This window comes from Equus quagga, chromosome 1 (assembly GCF_021613505.1).
Source record: "Equus quagga isolate Etosha38 chromosome 1, UCLA_HA_Equagga_1.0, whole genome shotgun sequence".
Taxonomy (NCBI): Eukaryota; Metazoa; Chordata; class Mammalia; order Perissodactyla; family Equidae; genus Equus; species Equus quagga.
The window spans coordinates 79094676-79110699 of NC_060267.1; the positions used below are offsets into that span (position 1 = coordinate 79094676).

At 41.7% G+C, this 16024-nt stretch overlaps 1 protein-coding gene across 4 annotated transcripts in view; it reads right to left on the bottom strand.

Annotated features, from left to right (window-relative positions):
- The window catches only part of ASTN2 (astrotactin 2), an 826144-nt gene that overhangs the window by 541098 nt on the left and 269022 nt on the right, over positions 1–16024 (bottom strand). For all 4 annotated transcript variants that reach the window (XM_046684656.1, XM_046684665.1, XM_046684648.1 and 1 more), the window contains exon 5: positions 6112–6219. In XM_046684656.1, the coding sequence (XP_046540612.1) occupies positions 6112–6219 (108 nt within the window). The remainder of the gene's footprint in view (positions 1–6111; positions 6220–16024) is intronic.

Consider the following 16024-nt stretch of genomic DNA (forward strand, 5'->3'; position numbering starts at 1 on the left):
CAAACAAGTGATGGATTGGATGGTTATTTCCTTGACCAAACATGGAATTCTTTGTTTGACAGATAGACTCCTTTAGGCAGTAAGATCATGTATGATATGAGATCAGATTCATTTCACAAAGCATTGTGAGATTTCACTCATGCTTCCTGGACCAGTCCTACAGGTGAGGGCCACCTGTATGATGTGGATGGTTTAGGGCAGGGGTCAGCACACTGTGAGCCGCAGGTGACATCCGGATCAGCATCTGATTTGGAGACAGAGTTTCATTAGGACATGTTTATGTTCATTCATTTATATGTTGTCTATGGCAGCTTTCAAGGTACAACAGCAGAGCTGAGTGGTTCCAACAGTGACCGCATGGCCTGTAAAGCTGAAAATGTTTACTAATGGCCATTTACAGGGAAAGGCTCCTGAGTCCTCATTTAGGAAGTCCCACCAGACACACATATCTTGGTCTCTCAGTCTCTGTTTCTTAGCCCCTTTGCTCTCTTCCTCTCTGCAACTTGCCATATTGATTAATACATTTCTTTGCTCTGCCGTGAGGTTCTACCCGGCCATACCAGACACCTTTGAATAACAGTCCCATTTCCCTTACAAAGAATCTGGGGCTCGGGGAAGCTCAGATTCTCACACTATATCATAAATCTCTTTTTCAGTAGACCCTATGATCAAAAATGAGATTTTAGCTGATTTAGTTTGGGGTTCAGAATGTTTTCAAGGGAAGGGAGGTTTAAGGAGGAAAGAACAAAATTTCTTGAGCACCTCTGGGTGAATCCTGGAACATTCCATCTCTGGACTTGCTCGCCCTGTAAGGTAGGAGTCAACAGCTCTATTTTATACAGAGGGAAGCACCCAGAGGTTCAAAGTCTATCCATGGCCACATGAAAGGGACTAGGTAAGGTCACAACTCATAGCCAGGTCTGGATAATCTAATGCCACTTCTATTTCTTTCATGGGACATGCTAAAGAGATAGAGCTAGGTAAGAAAAACCTGTTAGATGTTTCTTCTCTTTTCCTCCTCCATGTCCCTCTCCCGATATCATCCCGAGGTGTATCCTTCTCTGCCAGGGAACCTCCTGGACTTGTAACATCCCTTCAGATTGCACACACTCCCACCATGCTCAAGAAATCCAGACAGACTGGGTTTTCAACATAAGTACTCAGGCCCTCCCAGGTATGTCCTTCCCTGGTAGCCTTGAGGTGAAAGAATGAGCAGGACTGAGGCCTCAGTTCTGCTCATCAGGAACTGGAAAGAGAAGGAGAGAGAGAGGAGACCCTTTTCCAGCAAGTGGGAATGGAGTGAGAGAAAACAAGAGGGGCAGACTGGAAAGCAGCATCCACCCTGAGCACTTATAATAATCCAGACACTGGACCAGGAATTTCTTTCATTAATTCATTAATCATTCATTCTCTCAAAAATAGGAACCCAGTACATACCATGGACCCATCCCTGTGTTTGGTGCCACAGATGGAAAGCTGGGCACAAATGACAATGTGCCTATTCTCATGAAGGTTCCAGTTCAGCAGAGGGTACAAATAATGCCCAGAGAACAGATCAGTAAACGTAAAATTATAGCTTTGATGAAGTCAACAGAGAGGGAAGAACACAGGAGCTGATGTTGAATGAAACAGGGAAATTAGGTGCAGGATGGCTTAGCTGAAGAGCCACCATTTAAGCGAAGATGTCAGAATGAGTGGGAGTGAGTCAAAGGGCAAGGGAGAGCAGTCCATGCTGGTGAAGATTCTGGCAGGACAGACATGGGAGTCTTGGAGAAGAGGCTCGGGTGGCAGGGGTAGACAGAGCCCTGGGGACATGGGCGGGGCAGGACCACCTGGGGGATTGTAGGTACAATGAGAAGTTCACATTCCATCCTAAAGGCAGAAGGATGGAAAGTTTCTAAGCAGAGAAGCGACATGATCCCCATTTACATTTTTTAAATGATCACTCTGGCTGTGGGGTTGAAAATGGGCTGTAATACAGAAATTGAGACCATGGAGAAGGTGATGTTAGCAGTTTTTAAGCAAAGGATGTAGATGACAGGGACTAGGATGGTGGCAATGGAGAAAGGAAATTGTAGTTATAAAGGAGATGCTCATGTTCCCATTTAATCTTCACAATTACCCTGGGAGGGAGGTACTGCTACCCCATTTTAAAGATGAAAATATTGAGACTACTGGCTCATGTCATGTGAATGAACAGTGATAGTGCCATGTCTGAGCCCAGGCCACCTTTCAGCTTCAACTCTTCCAGGAAGACCTCCTGGAAGCCCCACATCTCTCTAGTGTTCCTCCATCTCTCTCAGGGCTGGGACAGTATGTAGCACTCAGATAACACCAGGTTATTCTTTGTCTTCCAACGTCTTCTAACACCTTTCCCAGCACCATGCAGCACCAGGCAGGGCCCTTAGGAAGACTTTATCTCATACTTGCTGACTTGCTCTTGAGCATCTCTTTTCAACCTCTACTTGTCAATTGCGAAAGTGAGACTCAGAGACGGGCAGTGGCTTGGTCAAGGTCATACAGAAAACTGGTGGCAAATCTGGCATTAGAAACCACTGCTCCTGTCACTGTCAGATGACTTCAGAGTCCCAACTTCCTTCTGAGCACTTCGAGGATGTCAAGAGTTGAATGCCTTGATTCAGGTCCACATGTACCTTGATTTAGGGAACACACCCAGATCCTCTTTTCAGATGGAACTGAAGGGGTATGGTGAATTACTATGAACTCCAAATGCTATGAAATGACTATTTTCAACCAACATAGGGATCCACCGTTCCTGGCATTTTTACCTCTTTCTTCCTTCATCTCATTGCAATTTATCATCTCCTCTGTGCCATAGCCAGGCTGGCCTGCACAGCCCTGGGCAGACCACAGGCATTTCCTAAAGAAGAGCTGGGATGGTGGTAGCAGAGGTGGAGAGAAGGCTGGAACAATGGGGATTCAGGTAGGCCTGGGGGTGAAGGCAAGGCCCAATGGGATGCTAGAAGCCACTCTCATGTCAGGGGCAGACACCCTCTCCAAAAAGAGAATCAGGAAAGAGGAGAGACATTGGACATGGTGGAGGCCGACAGGATGCAAAGGGAGCAGGAGCTGGAAGCCAGGTACATTTCATGAGTGAGAAGTGACCTCAGAAATCAAACTCATGACTTATGCTCAGGGAAGCCTGGATACGTGGTGTGACTTGACTGAGGTCACACAGCAGGTTGGCAGCACATCTGAGATTCGCCCACACACTTGGCCCAGTGTTCCTTCCTCAGCAGCTCAGCTCTACCATGACTTCTTCTTTCCCTCCTTACCCCCCATCTGTGTGCTTTATAGATACAACTAATTTTAATCCTTAGAACAACCCCTAAGCTTTAACTTTACTATCCTTATTTTTCAGATTAGGAAACATGCACAGAGAGGTTAAAGGTCATGTTCAAGATGGCACCACTAGTAAGTGTTGGGGCATGGATTTGAACCCAAGCAGCTTGCTGCAAGAATCCATGCTCTTAATACTCTGTTCCATTGCTGTCTCATCCCCAAGGGCTCCCAAAACCTTCCCTGTGCATTTTTCCCATTAGTGCAGTGAGGGCTGAAGGTGCCCCAACTCCTGTACAACATATAAGAAACAGCAAAGGGTCACAGCCCTTCACTGGGGGCCAGGACATCTGCAGAACTGGACAGTGAGCTCTAAGTTCATTTGGCTGGAGCAGAGCCTTTGCCATGACCAAGTTCACTCTGTGCTCAACAAACAACCACAGCAACAGCAGCAGCACCAATAACCTTGACAACATCAACTATAGTGTCAGGAATGCTTTGCCTGTGATCCCGCAAATGCTAGGGTAACACGCTCAGGGCATCTACACCTGCAATTCTTTCCCTGCTCTCTTAATTCCTTTCCTTGCATTCTTTTCCCTTAGCATTGTCATCCTCTAATATATTTATACTTTGATATAATAATACAAGCTCCACAAGGGTTTTTAAAAATTCTTGCTCAGTTTGTATCCCCAGTGCCTAGAAGAGCATCAGACACACAGTTGGTGCTTAACAAATATTTGAAATATGTATGGAAGGAAGGGGTGGAGGGAGAGAGGGAGGAAGGAAGGAAGGAAAGAACTAGGGAAGGGAGGGAAGAAGAAAGAAGAGAAGGGAGGGAGGAATGGAGGAAGGGAGGCAGGCACGAGGAAGGAAGAAAGAAGGGAAGGGAAGGAAGGAAGAAAGGAGGAAAGAAAGGAGGGAAGGAAAGAAGAAAGGAGGGAAGAGAGAGCCGAAGGAAGAAAGAAAGGAGGGAAGGAGGGAAGGAAGGAAAGGAGGGAGGGAAGAAAGAAGGAAGGTAGGAAAGGGTTGAGAGGCCTCAGAGCCCTGGTCCTCGCCATCTTGGACACATAGACTGCCCCTCTGGAGTGTATGGAGGCCAAGTCTTTTATCTCAAGTCCTGTGGCTTATTTTTGCTTTGGTTTTTTAAGTTTACCTCCGATTTATGAGGGGCACACTCAGTGATGAATGCTTTTCCAATTAGCTGTAAATAGCCCAGTCCTGCAGAGGAGACCCACTGACTTCCCCAGCCCTAATTCTGGCTGCTGTCTTAGGGGAGGGAGAAGACAGGTCCAGAACCATCCATCTCCAACTTCTAAATCGCCAAAGCAGCAGATACCAGAAAGCCGAGGCATGGGAAAGAGTGGGAGGCAGGCCCAATTATTCTAACAGCTGCAGAGGCTGCAAAACCTTCCCAGGTGATGTGCCAAAGGAGACACTCCCCAAATGGGGCCTTTTCAGCGGAAGGCACCAGAGATAGAGAGGCATGGAAAACAACAATGAGAACCGAACTGACATTAATAACGTCTACACTATTTGCCCTTAGCATATACCAGACGCCATGATAAATTTTTTATATAACACAACCAAAATTCATCTCCAAGTCTATAAGTTAGTTTATAAAGCCCAATTGACAGATGAGAAAACTGAGGTATAGGGAGGGCAGATGACTTGCCTAAGAGCGAAAGGAACCAGGAAGCTATGTGATCCATCTCTTTGAATGTCCATCATGCATCGGTGGAATGCACGCAGAATTGTTTCGTGAGTAAGATTCTCCCCCTCTTCCCTCTCCCAGGCACATCTTCAGCCCACCTCTGTGCAGTGGTGGGAGAGCCACAGGCTGCCACATGCCTTGATTAGCTGCCTCCATGTTTGCCAGAGGACCCTGCTTCTTTCCGGGGCCTGGTCTAAGCCCACAGATCTGCCCTGAAGCACTGGCATGGAATACATGTTTGCACCCCAAGTCCTCTCCCAAGAATGCAATCTTGAACTTGCTGCTTTCCCATCTTTATAAGACACTCAGGGATGAGGGATTATATTCACAGGGAGTTGCCTGAAATATGCTCTAATTTCCCTTCAGAACACGTTTAATCATCAGAGTACTATGGACCTTGGCCTCTAGGTTTAGCCTGTTATGAAGTCCTGCTTCGGCATTTTGACATCTCCTCACGTTGGGTATCATTGTAAGAAATAATTATGCATTGATACTGATTTCATCTCTTGAAGACATGTCTAGAAAATCACATGGTTTCCTGTTTATAGGAACCGACTGGAGAACTTTCTCCCTGGTCTGGGTGTCAGGTAGATAGACTTTCCTGAACAAACACTGTCTCTATCCCATAGACCCTGAACATTTTACAGTTGAGTGTGTTTCCTTCTGCACTTCAGTTAGTAAGAATCTCTGAGTTAAACTATCACCTCCTTCTCAGAACTACACAATAATGTGGCATAGATTACCTTGTGTCAATTTAACTTGAGTTTGAATAATTTTCTTTATTCCTATTTTCCTTTCCATCCAATTCTCTTATTTATTTCATTTCTTGTGCTTGGTTAAAAAAAACTGCATAAACTTAAAAAAATCATCCCCAAATTCTTTGAGGCATGAGGTAGGACAGAAAGCCAATAAAGAATGGAGAGGGAAAGAACATAATGGTGATCACTTGTCTAGCCAGGGTATTGGATGCCAAGCTCAGTGTTAACCGGATCCAGGACCAGGTTGAAAAAGATTTAGGATTTGTCATTAAGCACAAAATCTGCTTCGAAGTTTTCTTTCTACAAACGCTGTTTCTGGGCCCCTCCCAAGGACTCCTTTACCTTTGCTGCGGCGACGACTGCGGTACTGCTCCGTGTAGAATGTCAGCTGCGTCTCGTCGTCTGCCTCTGACCCCGACATCCCTTTGGTTCTCCCAAAGCTGATTCCCCCTGCGAGGAAGCACAATCCATCAGTCATCGCAGGCCTCCAGAAGCTTGCTAAATCCCACATCCGTCCCAAAGATCAGCAACCCCATCCCCCAGACTTCTTTCTGTAAGCCCCAAGTGATCCAGGAGTCGGTATGATTTATGGAAGGAGTTCAGGCTCTGCGGTGAGCCAGATCTGGGTGCAACCAGGGCTTGGCAGCCTCGGGGCTGTGTGACCTTCTGAGCCCTGGATTCTTTCTTTCTAAAATAGGGACAGTAACTATTAACTTTGGGTTGTTTCTTTGAAGATTAAAGGAGATATGATATGTAAAACACACAATACTAAATAGTTTCTAGCTATATTGTTGCTTAATATATGAGCTTATCTCTAAGAAAACACTCCAGGCAACTTAATTTCACACACTTCAGTCAAGTGCTTACTAGATGCCAGGCCCAGAGCCAGACATGGGGATACAAAGATAGATACAACCCAGTCCTTGCCAGCCCAGGGATCATAAGCTAGTCGAGGAGACAAATGGCATCCTAAGGAGCCTTTAACCTAATTTATAGCTACATTTTCCACACAATGAGATCCTGGGAATATGAAGGAGGGCAATCCATTCCAACATGGAGGACCGCGGAAGGCTTTATGGCAGAAGGAAGATTTAAGTCAGGGCTGGAAGGATGGATGGGGCTTCAGTAGTAGAAAATGGAGTTCCAAGGAGATGAAAAAACTAGAGCATCCTTGCGGATGAGGAGTGTGGGCAGGTGGAAGCAACATCTAGTGGAGTACTGACTGGCAAGACTATGCTGGAGCCACACAGTGGAAGTCCCTGGGTGGAACCAATATATTCAAAGTATTATCATTTTAACAAGTAATCAATATAAAATGATTAGTATTGAAATATTTAATATACCTTTTCACAATGTTTTCAAAACCCAGTGTATATTTTATGCTTACAATGCAATACAGACTGGCCACATTTCAAGTGCCCACCATATTGAAGAGCACAGTTCTGGAGACACTTATACAACAAATATCACTGAGCATAATTAACAGCCAGGATCTGGGCACAGGAAAGAAATGAATAAGCCACAGCCCCCACGAAGGTGTTGAAATTTTTTTTAATGTGACTTGGATGAAAACTGGTGTAGCTCAGATTCCATTAAAAGATAATAGCATTGTCTCTGCCTTCAGGCACTTAGAGTCTAGTAGGTTCCTACAATGGGTTAATCTATGAGCCATGAGAGGTAATGCACTTCTGTAGAAATTAGGGTAGTAGAGTCAGGCATGAGTTCTAGTCTTGGTCTCACTTATTAGCTGTGTGGGCTTGGGCAACGCAACCAATCTCTCTGAATTCATCTTTAAAAGGGAACAATAACTCTCAGTTCACATGGTCCTTATGAGGAAATGATATAATGTGTGTAAACAGTTGGCACAAAGACCAAAGAAGTGAGAGTGAGGGCACATTCCTCATGTGTTCAATGCTTGCCTGAGTCTACTAGAAGAAAAAGAAGCACTGCTGGGTGGGAGGAGCAACTCCCTGCCTTCTGTGACATACTAGGGTTTTGGCAGCCACCCAAGGCATATAGCCCCTGAGTGTCCATATAATCTGAAGAGGACACAGGCCAATTACAGACTGCCTTGGAGACAATTCAGATGGATGGAAAAGGGCCCCCTCTGCTAGCATTTTAATATGAAATTGGTGATTTAGTGAACTAAAATGCAGTCACTTATTGTAGAGGGCTGCTCAAGTATTTCCAATTAGAGGCTGAGACAAAGTGAGAATGGTCAGAGACTGGCCAGAGAAAAGGAGAGGACACAGCAGCTCCGGGTTCTTCTGGTCCTGAGTGGTCGGGGAGGGAGCCATGACGGCCAAACACATACCACAGTCTGATAAGCACTGCTCTGGGCGCTTTATATGCAACATCCCATCTACATCTCCAAGGGGTCTGAGAGCTAAGAATCATCCCCCTTTTACAGAAGGGCAAACCAACCCTCAGAATCTCCATGTGGCTTATCCAAAATCACACAAATTACAAATGGCAGAGCCCCCAAATTTGAACCTGGCTTTTCCCTGATTCAAAACCCTTTCTGTTCTCATGCAAAGATTAGTAATTAGTCATTAAGGAAATGTAAATCAAGGCCAACATGAGATACCATTTCATATCCACTAGGCTGGCCATAATCAAAATAATGAGGCAGTAACAGGTGTTGGAGAGGCTGTAGAGAAATTGGAACTCTCATACACTGCTGGTGGGAAGGCAAAATGGGAAGGCAAAAGCCACTGTGGAACATAGTTTGACGGTTCCTCAAGAAGTTACACACAGAATTACCACATGACCCAGCAATTGCTCTTAGGTATAGTCCAAAATAATTGAAGAGAGGGTATCAAATAAATAGTTGTACAGGAACGTTCATAGTAGCATTATTCACAATAGCCAAAAGGTGGAAACAACGCGAATGTCCATCCACTGATGAACAGATAAACAAAATATGGCATATTCACCACAGAGACTAAAAATGGTGGTTGCCAGGGCTGGGCAGGAGGAAAGGAATAGAGAGTGACTGCTAATGAATATGAGGTTTCCTCTTGGTGTGATGGAAAGGTCTTGAAACTAGATAGAGGTGATGATTACACAATCTTGTGTATATACTAAATGGCGACGAACCTTAAAATAGTTAATGGTTAATTTTACGTTATGTGAACTTTACCTCAATAAATAAAATACTAAAAGAAAAGAGACACTCTGTTCTCCTTGTAACATCACAAGACTGATGATAGAACTGTAGAATGGGAGGGATGTGAAAGCTGGCAGAGGGAAAGGAAGAGGGTAAGTTGAGACACAGGGTGGAGACATCACAGAACCATGTTGAAAGGGCCAAGCTCAGACATCCTGAGTCCTGACCCAGTGTTTGAGATGCAGAGGATGACCATTCAGTCTGTCCTGGACCCAGAGGTCACCTCACATAATCACAACAGCCCTCATTCATTTTTTCATTCATTCAACAAGTATTGACTAAATGCCCACAATGTACCAACCACTGTTCTAGTCACTGAGGATAAAGCAGTAGATAAAACAGATAAAAACTTTCTGACTTCAGAGCTTACCATCTGGTGAGGAAGCAATTAAGACATTGGAGGCATGATGCTAAGTCCTCTACAGGGAAATTATCTCAATTTTGCTGATAAATAAACTGAGCTATTCAGAGGTATTTATAAGCTTCCCCAAGATGACATAGATATTTGGTGGCAAACAAGAGACATGACCCCAGGTTTGCTCTGGGGCAAATCCGGGCATTTGAACAACTTGAAAGTCATATTATGGGAAAGGGTGAAGCAGGAGTTAGGATGTATGGTCTTTTCTGGCCTATGAGAAGGGACTCATTACCCTTCACTGCAAATCTACCTTCTCTGATTGGGCTGCCCTGTCCGCAAACCTGTTCTGCCAGCCTCTGGTAGGCCCACCCCTCCACACTCCATCTCCCACGTTCTTGGTATCATGATGGATGGTGGTGACATGTTAAATTATTCAGGCTCCGTGTCTTCCTCGAGCTGGTGACAGCGATATTGCATTTTTAGATTGCCCAGAACTGCGCCAGATAGAGAAATACGTAGCTCGGGAATGCAAAAACCCATCTGACCCCCAACCATCCAGTGAATACAAATTGTGCCGGTCATGGCAAGAGGACAAAAGCCGCTTACACTTCCCACACCCCTAAACCACACAACTCACAACAGCTCTGAGCTCTAGAGCTAAACCACAGATGTTCATGCACATCCGCCACTTGGAGATGCCCTAACCACAATTGCTACCTCTCATCAGGACCACTGTGGGCCAGGCATAGTGCTGGGCACTTTACCCAGAAGTGAGTACACGTATTCCAATTCCTCCAAATGTGGAAAGAGAGGCTGAAAGAGGCAAAGCTTTTCACCTGCAGTCACACAGCCAGTAAGTGGCAGGACCTGAATTCAAACCCTGGTTTATCTGATCACCCAGGGAAGATTCTGTCACACTGTTGGGACTCGTGTTGAATTTTTAAAATGCTATTTAGGGTTAAAAAAAATGTTTATGGTAAAATGTAAATAAACACGAGTGTTTATAATTTCAGAAAAAAACAATAGAAGTGACCTACAGGTCCATTTACAGGAGACTGATTAAAAAAATGTTGGCATATCTGTAAAATAGACTTTCACGACACCATTAAATACAGTGACATAAATCTATATTTATTGGTATGCAGACTCTCCATCATATAGTATTGAATGAAAAACTGTACAGAGAAGAATACAAAGAGGGATTCCACTTGTAAACTTGTACATTCTTGCTGATATCTGGTGCGAATTCCACTGAGCACATGTAATAAAAAATAAATATATTTTAATTTAAAAAATAAAGAGGGAAGAAGTAAAAGTCATTCTGGGATGTTCATGATCTAGGGCTATGAACTGAGTTTAAAAAAGCACATTGAAAAACTGTGAGTGCAAAATGATCTTATTCTGTTTAAAAATAGACATCCAAATAAAGTATATAAATACATGCATATACACACACGCACATAAAAAGGTATTGAAAGAAATATATTAAGATCCTATAGTGGCTGTTCTCTGGGTAGTTGAGATTTGGGGTGTTCCATAAATTTGTCTTATTATTGCTCATCTGCATTTTATAATTTTTCTCCAATGAACATCTAATTCTTGCTAGTAAGAAAAGACATTTAATAAAAGTGGTGTTTGTTTTTAAAAAATATATGGTCTTTATTGCTGTAGTTTAAGCTCATTCCTCACCTGACCTTAGTGTAACATGGCCATCCCAGAAGTGATCATACCACCCACCCAAGAAGGAAGATATCTCAATTTATCTCCAAATTTGGGCCCAAAGAACTACCTATGGAGGAGAAGCTTTCCAATAAAACTTAACTCAGTATCTAACGAAAGTAAGGCTTTGTCTTCCGGAATATCCCACTGCTCCCTGTGGGAGATTGCATTTTCCAAAGATGGCCTTAAGAAAATCTCCCGTTCCACATTCTCTTCTGCAATGTGACCTTTGCCACTTCCTTATCAAAGGTGGAGACTAATTTCCCTCCCCTTGAATCTGCGCTGCCTTAGGAATGTGCTTTTAATAAAGAGGCTGCCAAGGAAAGGACTCTGCAAACCTCTAGGACTAGGTCACAAAAGGTGACACAGCTTCTGCCCAGCTCTCCTGAAACGCTGATTCTCTAGACTCTCACTTCATCTTTGGAAACGTGCCACTGTGCTATAAGAAGTCCTAGCCACATGGAAATGCCAAGTGTCAGTGACCCAGTTGACGGTCCCAGCTGAGCCCAGCTTTCAGGACATTTCAGTCCAGGTGGCAAAAATGTGAGAGTAGAAAGCTTCTAGTGGATTCCGGCTCCCAGCCATCTGAGTCACCCACAGATGTTTGAGTATTTCCAGCTGAGTTTCGGTCATTGTGGAACTGAGATAACCATCTCCCCTTTGTGCTTTATGAATTCCTGACTCCTAGAATCCGTGAACATAATAAGATTGTTGTTGTCTTAAGACACTAAGTTTAGGGTGGTATATTATACAACAGCATGCAACCAAAACACTCATAAGTAACAACTCATTTGACCCTCACAATAATTGGATGAGATAGGTATTATCATCCCCGTTTGAAAGATGAAGAGACTGAGAGTCAAAGATATAAGTGACTTGCAGCCCTGGGCAATGGAAGGATGAACTGCATGTCCAGAGAACAGAGTCCTAAGTCTATCCTGTTACTAACATACTATACAACTAAAAAAGACATTAACATCTACTAAATATTACATAACATTTAACACCTTTACTTTCTTCCCAAAGATAATAACTCATTTGACCCTCACAATAATTGGATGAGATAGGTATTATTATCCCCATTTGAAAGATGAAGAGACTGAGGGTCAAAGATACAATGAATGACTTGCTCAAGGCCACACAGCTCATAAATGGCATAGCAGAAACCAGAATATAGCAGCAGGTCCAGAAGGTACAATAGAATAAGAGAGCAGATTCAGATCTGTGAGATTGGCCAAGAATCAAGTTCTCTGCAATTTCCGCTCTCTAGATTCTGTCCAGCCTTTTGGAATCACAGGCTCAAGCTGTTACATGACCCCATACTATGGTCCTTCAGCTGTCTGAAGACTGCTTATGTGCCCATTTACAATCTTTCCATCCAAGCTAAATATTTCTAATACTTCAGCCATTCCTCGTATCACATGCTTTACAAAACCCATGACTTTTTTTGGATTACAAAGTCAATGCACATTCATTGTAGAAAATTAGGGGGAAAAAAAAGAAAGCACAAAGAAGAAAATGATATTCAAGTCAAAGATTATCACTCCAAACTGACTTCCCTTATTTCTAGTTTTTAACCATGTATTTATATGCATATGTTTTTACAACTGGATCTTCATGTCTTGTAACATGAGTACATTTTGTGAATTCTATTTAAAAACATCTAAGTGTGTATCAATTCATTCATTTATGTCAGAAATATATATTGGTGTCCAATTATATGCTTGGTACTTTTTATATTATAAATTGCATATTTCATATATGTATGCATATGTACACATCTAAATCCATATCTAGCCTTATATATATATATCAGTATGTTCATCTATACATATATCTATATCTTCATCCACCAAAGTGTTAATAGTGATTTTCTCTGAATACTCAGATTTTCTTCTTTTTATGTTTCCTTTTTTTAATGAACTGAGATTGTACCATTAAAATAAAGCTAAATAAAATGCATCACACACGTTACTCCATGTCATTAAGTAGTGACTTCAATATCATTTAATACCCAGAATATATTCCACTGTCTCAATGTATCATTATTCATTTAATGAATTTCCTATTGTTTAAATATTATATTGTCTCCAATTTTTCACTTTAGTATTGTATCACATGTTCCTAAAGATAAATCTTCCTACACATCCCTGGGCATTCATGTGCACAATTTTCTTGAGAGCAAAAAGATGAATTGATGGGTCAAAGGACATTGACATATTTAAAGTTTTTTGATCCACACTGTCAAGATGTCCTCCAGAAAGGTTATACCAATTTCATCCCAGTCAGCTGTATATAGAAGTGATTATTTCATGACATCCTCTATAACACTATCACATCACTGTTTTCCAATCTTAGTAATTTTGATATGCATCTCATATTTAAAATTCATTTTGTCAGATTCTTTTCAACATTGTCCAATTTGCCCAAGGCTTTTTTGAGATTTGATCTCCAGAACTAGGCATGATAATCCAGGTGTGATCTGACCCACACAGAGCAGAAATGGACTACCACCTCCCTTTCACTGAACATGAGACTTACAATAATGCGGCCCAGGACTGCTTCCGCTTTCCTAGCAGCTGACTTGTATTCAATATGTCCTCAACTCTTCATTCTCATGCACTGCAAATAAATCTGTTTTTTCCCATATCATGTATTTGTAGAATTGATTTTTCTAAATCAAAGTAAAGAACATTTTGTACTACCAAATTGTATCTGTATATTTTGGCCTCATCTTCCAGTGTCTCCGGACATTTTTTGGTCCTAATCCTGTGATCTCATGTTCTCACTATTCCCTGACTACATGCCCTCAATGAATTGGATAAGTATGAAAAGGAACAGGAGGTCAGAAAAGGAATGAATAGTTACCAAGTGCCTACAACAGGTCAAGCCACAGACTAGAAGTTTATGTATGTTAAAATCATATAGTACATCTAAAAGTATAATTAAATTGATGCTGATATCCTTGTTTGAAATACTAAGAAATTGATGTTTGTAGGGATTATTTGTCTTGGACAAGGCCACACAGTCAGTAAGGAGAAGGGATGGGTTGGGAAGTCTAGCTGTGGTCCGTGCTATCCCCAGTATCCCATGCCAGGTCCTCCCTTATCTAAAGCAAGGATGTCAGTGTTGAAGAGAACTAGATGGACAACAGAACTTGATAGCTCATGGCTACAGAACTCTCTTCAGGTTGATAACAGTCCTTTAAGGAAAGCTCTTTTAGACGAGGTAACCGCATAAAATTGAACCATCTGACTATACTGTCAACAATTTACAATTTTCTCCTTTGGAAACAATAAAAAATACATATCTTGTTCATTCAATAAATATCTGTTGAGAGCCATTAATGTGCCATGAAGTGGATATGAACGGGAGTGAAACAGAAATATCCCCTGACATTACAGGGCTTGTACTTAATTGGAAAGACAGGATATTCAGATAAATACTTGCAAAAATTGATACACTGATAAGAAGCTTTGTCAGCTATCTTACTGACATTGAGATATCTTACGTCTTTGGTACCTACCTGATAGACCTGTGAAACAAACCTATCCAAAGAAGAAATGCAGTTTGCCTGTCATGACTCATTCTTAGGGAACCCATGATGGCTTCTAGCGCTCCCAACTTCCCTTCCCACATGCTCACTACATAAATTTGACCAACTGACTTCATTGTTCTTGAGAATCAAAATCAAATATCAAAAGTGCTTTACCACCCATTTTGAAAGCAGGATAAGATTCGCCCTTCTTCAGAATTTTCAAGCTTCTCTACCTACCTTGATTCTTCCAAGAGTTTAACTAATTCTGTGGCTCTGACAACACATCTTCAAATTATTTTAGCTCTAGAAAAATAATTTGCTTAGATATGGAGACTGAAGTTGAGGCAGATAACTTAAGTAAATACTTAGTACCTCCTCTGTGTGTTAGAACTCCATTTCTTATGGAACATCTTAATTCTCCCTTCCCTAGTTTTCAGATTTTTTTTCTTGGTATAAGTGACAGATCTGATAGATTCGGAATGAATTTAGTTTCATATTTTCATCTAGTAATAAGGTTTCAGCTGTTTCACGCAAGGGGACAATCATTTTCTTCTTCTCACTGTTCCAAAAGCAATTTTAAAAGCTTGTTTTATTTCTGTTCACTTTCCTTCAAATTTGACCATCACGCACTGACAAATTTGAAGCTTCAGCCTTTCTAGGAGTATTTTCATAAGTTTGGGCTAAATGGTTACACATTCTTGGCCTTTTTTCCATCTTTAGTTTCCTATGCAAATATATCTCCTCCTTGTATGCTTTCCAATTTCCTCCTTCATTGTAACTCCCTGTGATTATTTGTTCAGAATTTCATTTTTCAGAGTCTTCCTCTCTGTAATCCATCTATTTCATTTTAGAGTCTTACGTCATGGAATCAGAAAAATCTATCCTCTGGCATTAAAATATTATGTGTATATGTGTTCATAAATTCTTGGTTATAATTTTTCATCTTTTGAGATAGAAATGTTATTTCTTGGTTTAATAATATCCAGTGCTGGCAAGGATTCTATGAAATGATGATTTTCCTAAATTGCTGCAAGCAGTGCAAATTTGTGAGGCCCTTTTGGGAAGCAATTTGGCAATATAAAAAAAGGCTTAAAAAAGGACCATCCCTTTTGCCCCACTTCTGGGAATTCGCCCTAAGGAAACCATCCTAAATATAAGAAAGGCTTGATGCAGCATTAAACTCATTGCAATGTTATTTATAAATATAGGAAAATGGAAAATAACCTTAATGTCCAATTTGAGAGGAATGGTTAATTATGTTGCAATATTAAATGGACCTTAGGGGTGAGGAGATATCATAGGGAATACTTGTGTCCAAAACTTTAAGAAAGGGGGTCCAAAACAAATTTACATTACAAAATGATTACTATTGAATATAGTGGAGATTCTGCTTATGGTATGGTGGAGTAAGATATTAATGGATGTGCTTTCCTGCACATAACAACAGTACAAAATACAATACAGAGCCTTC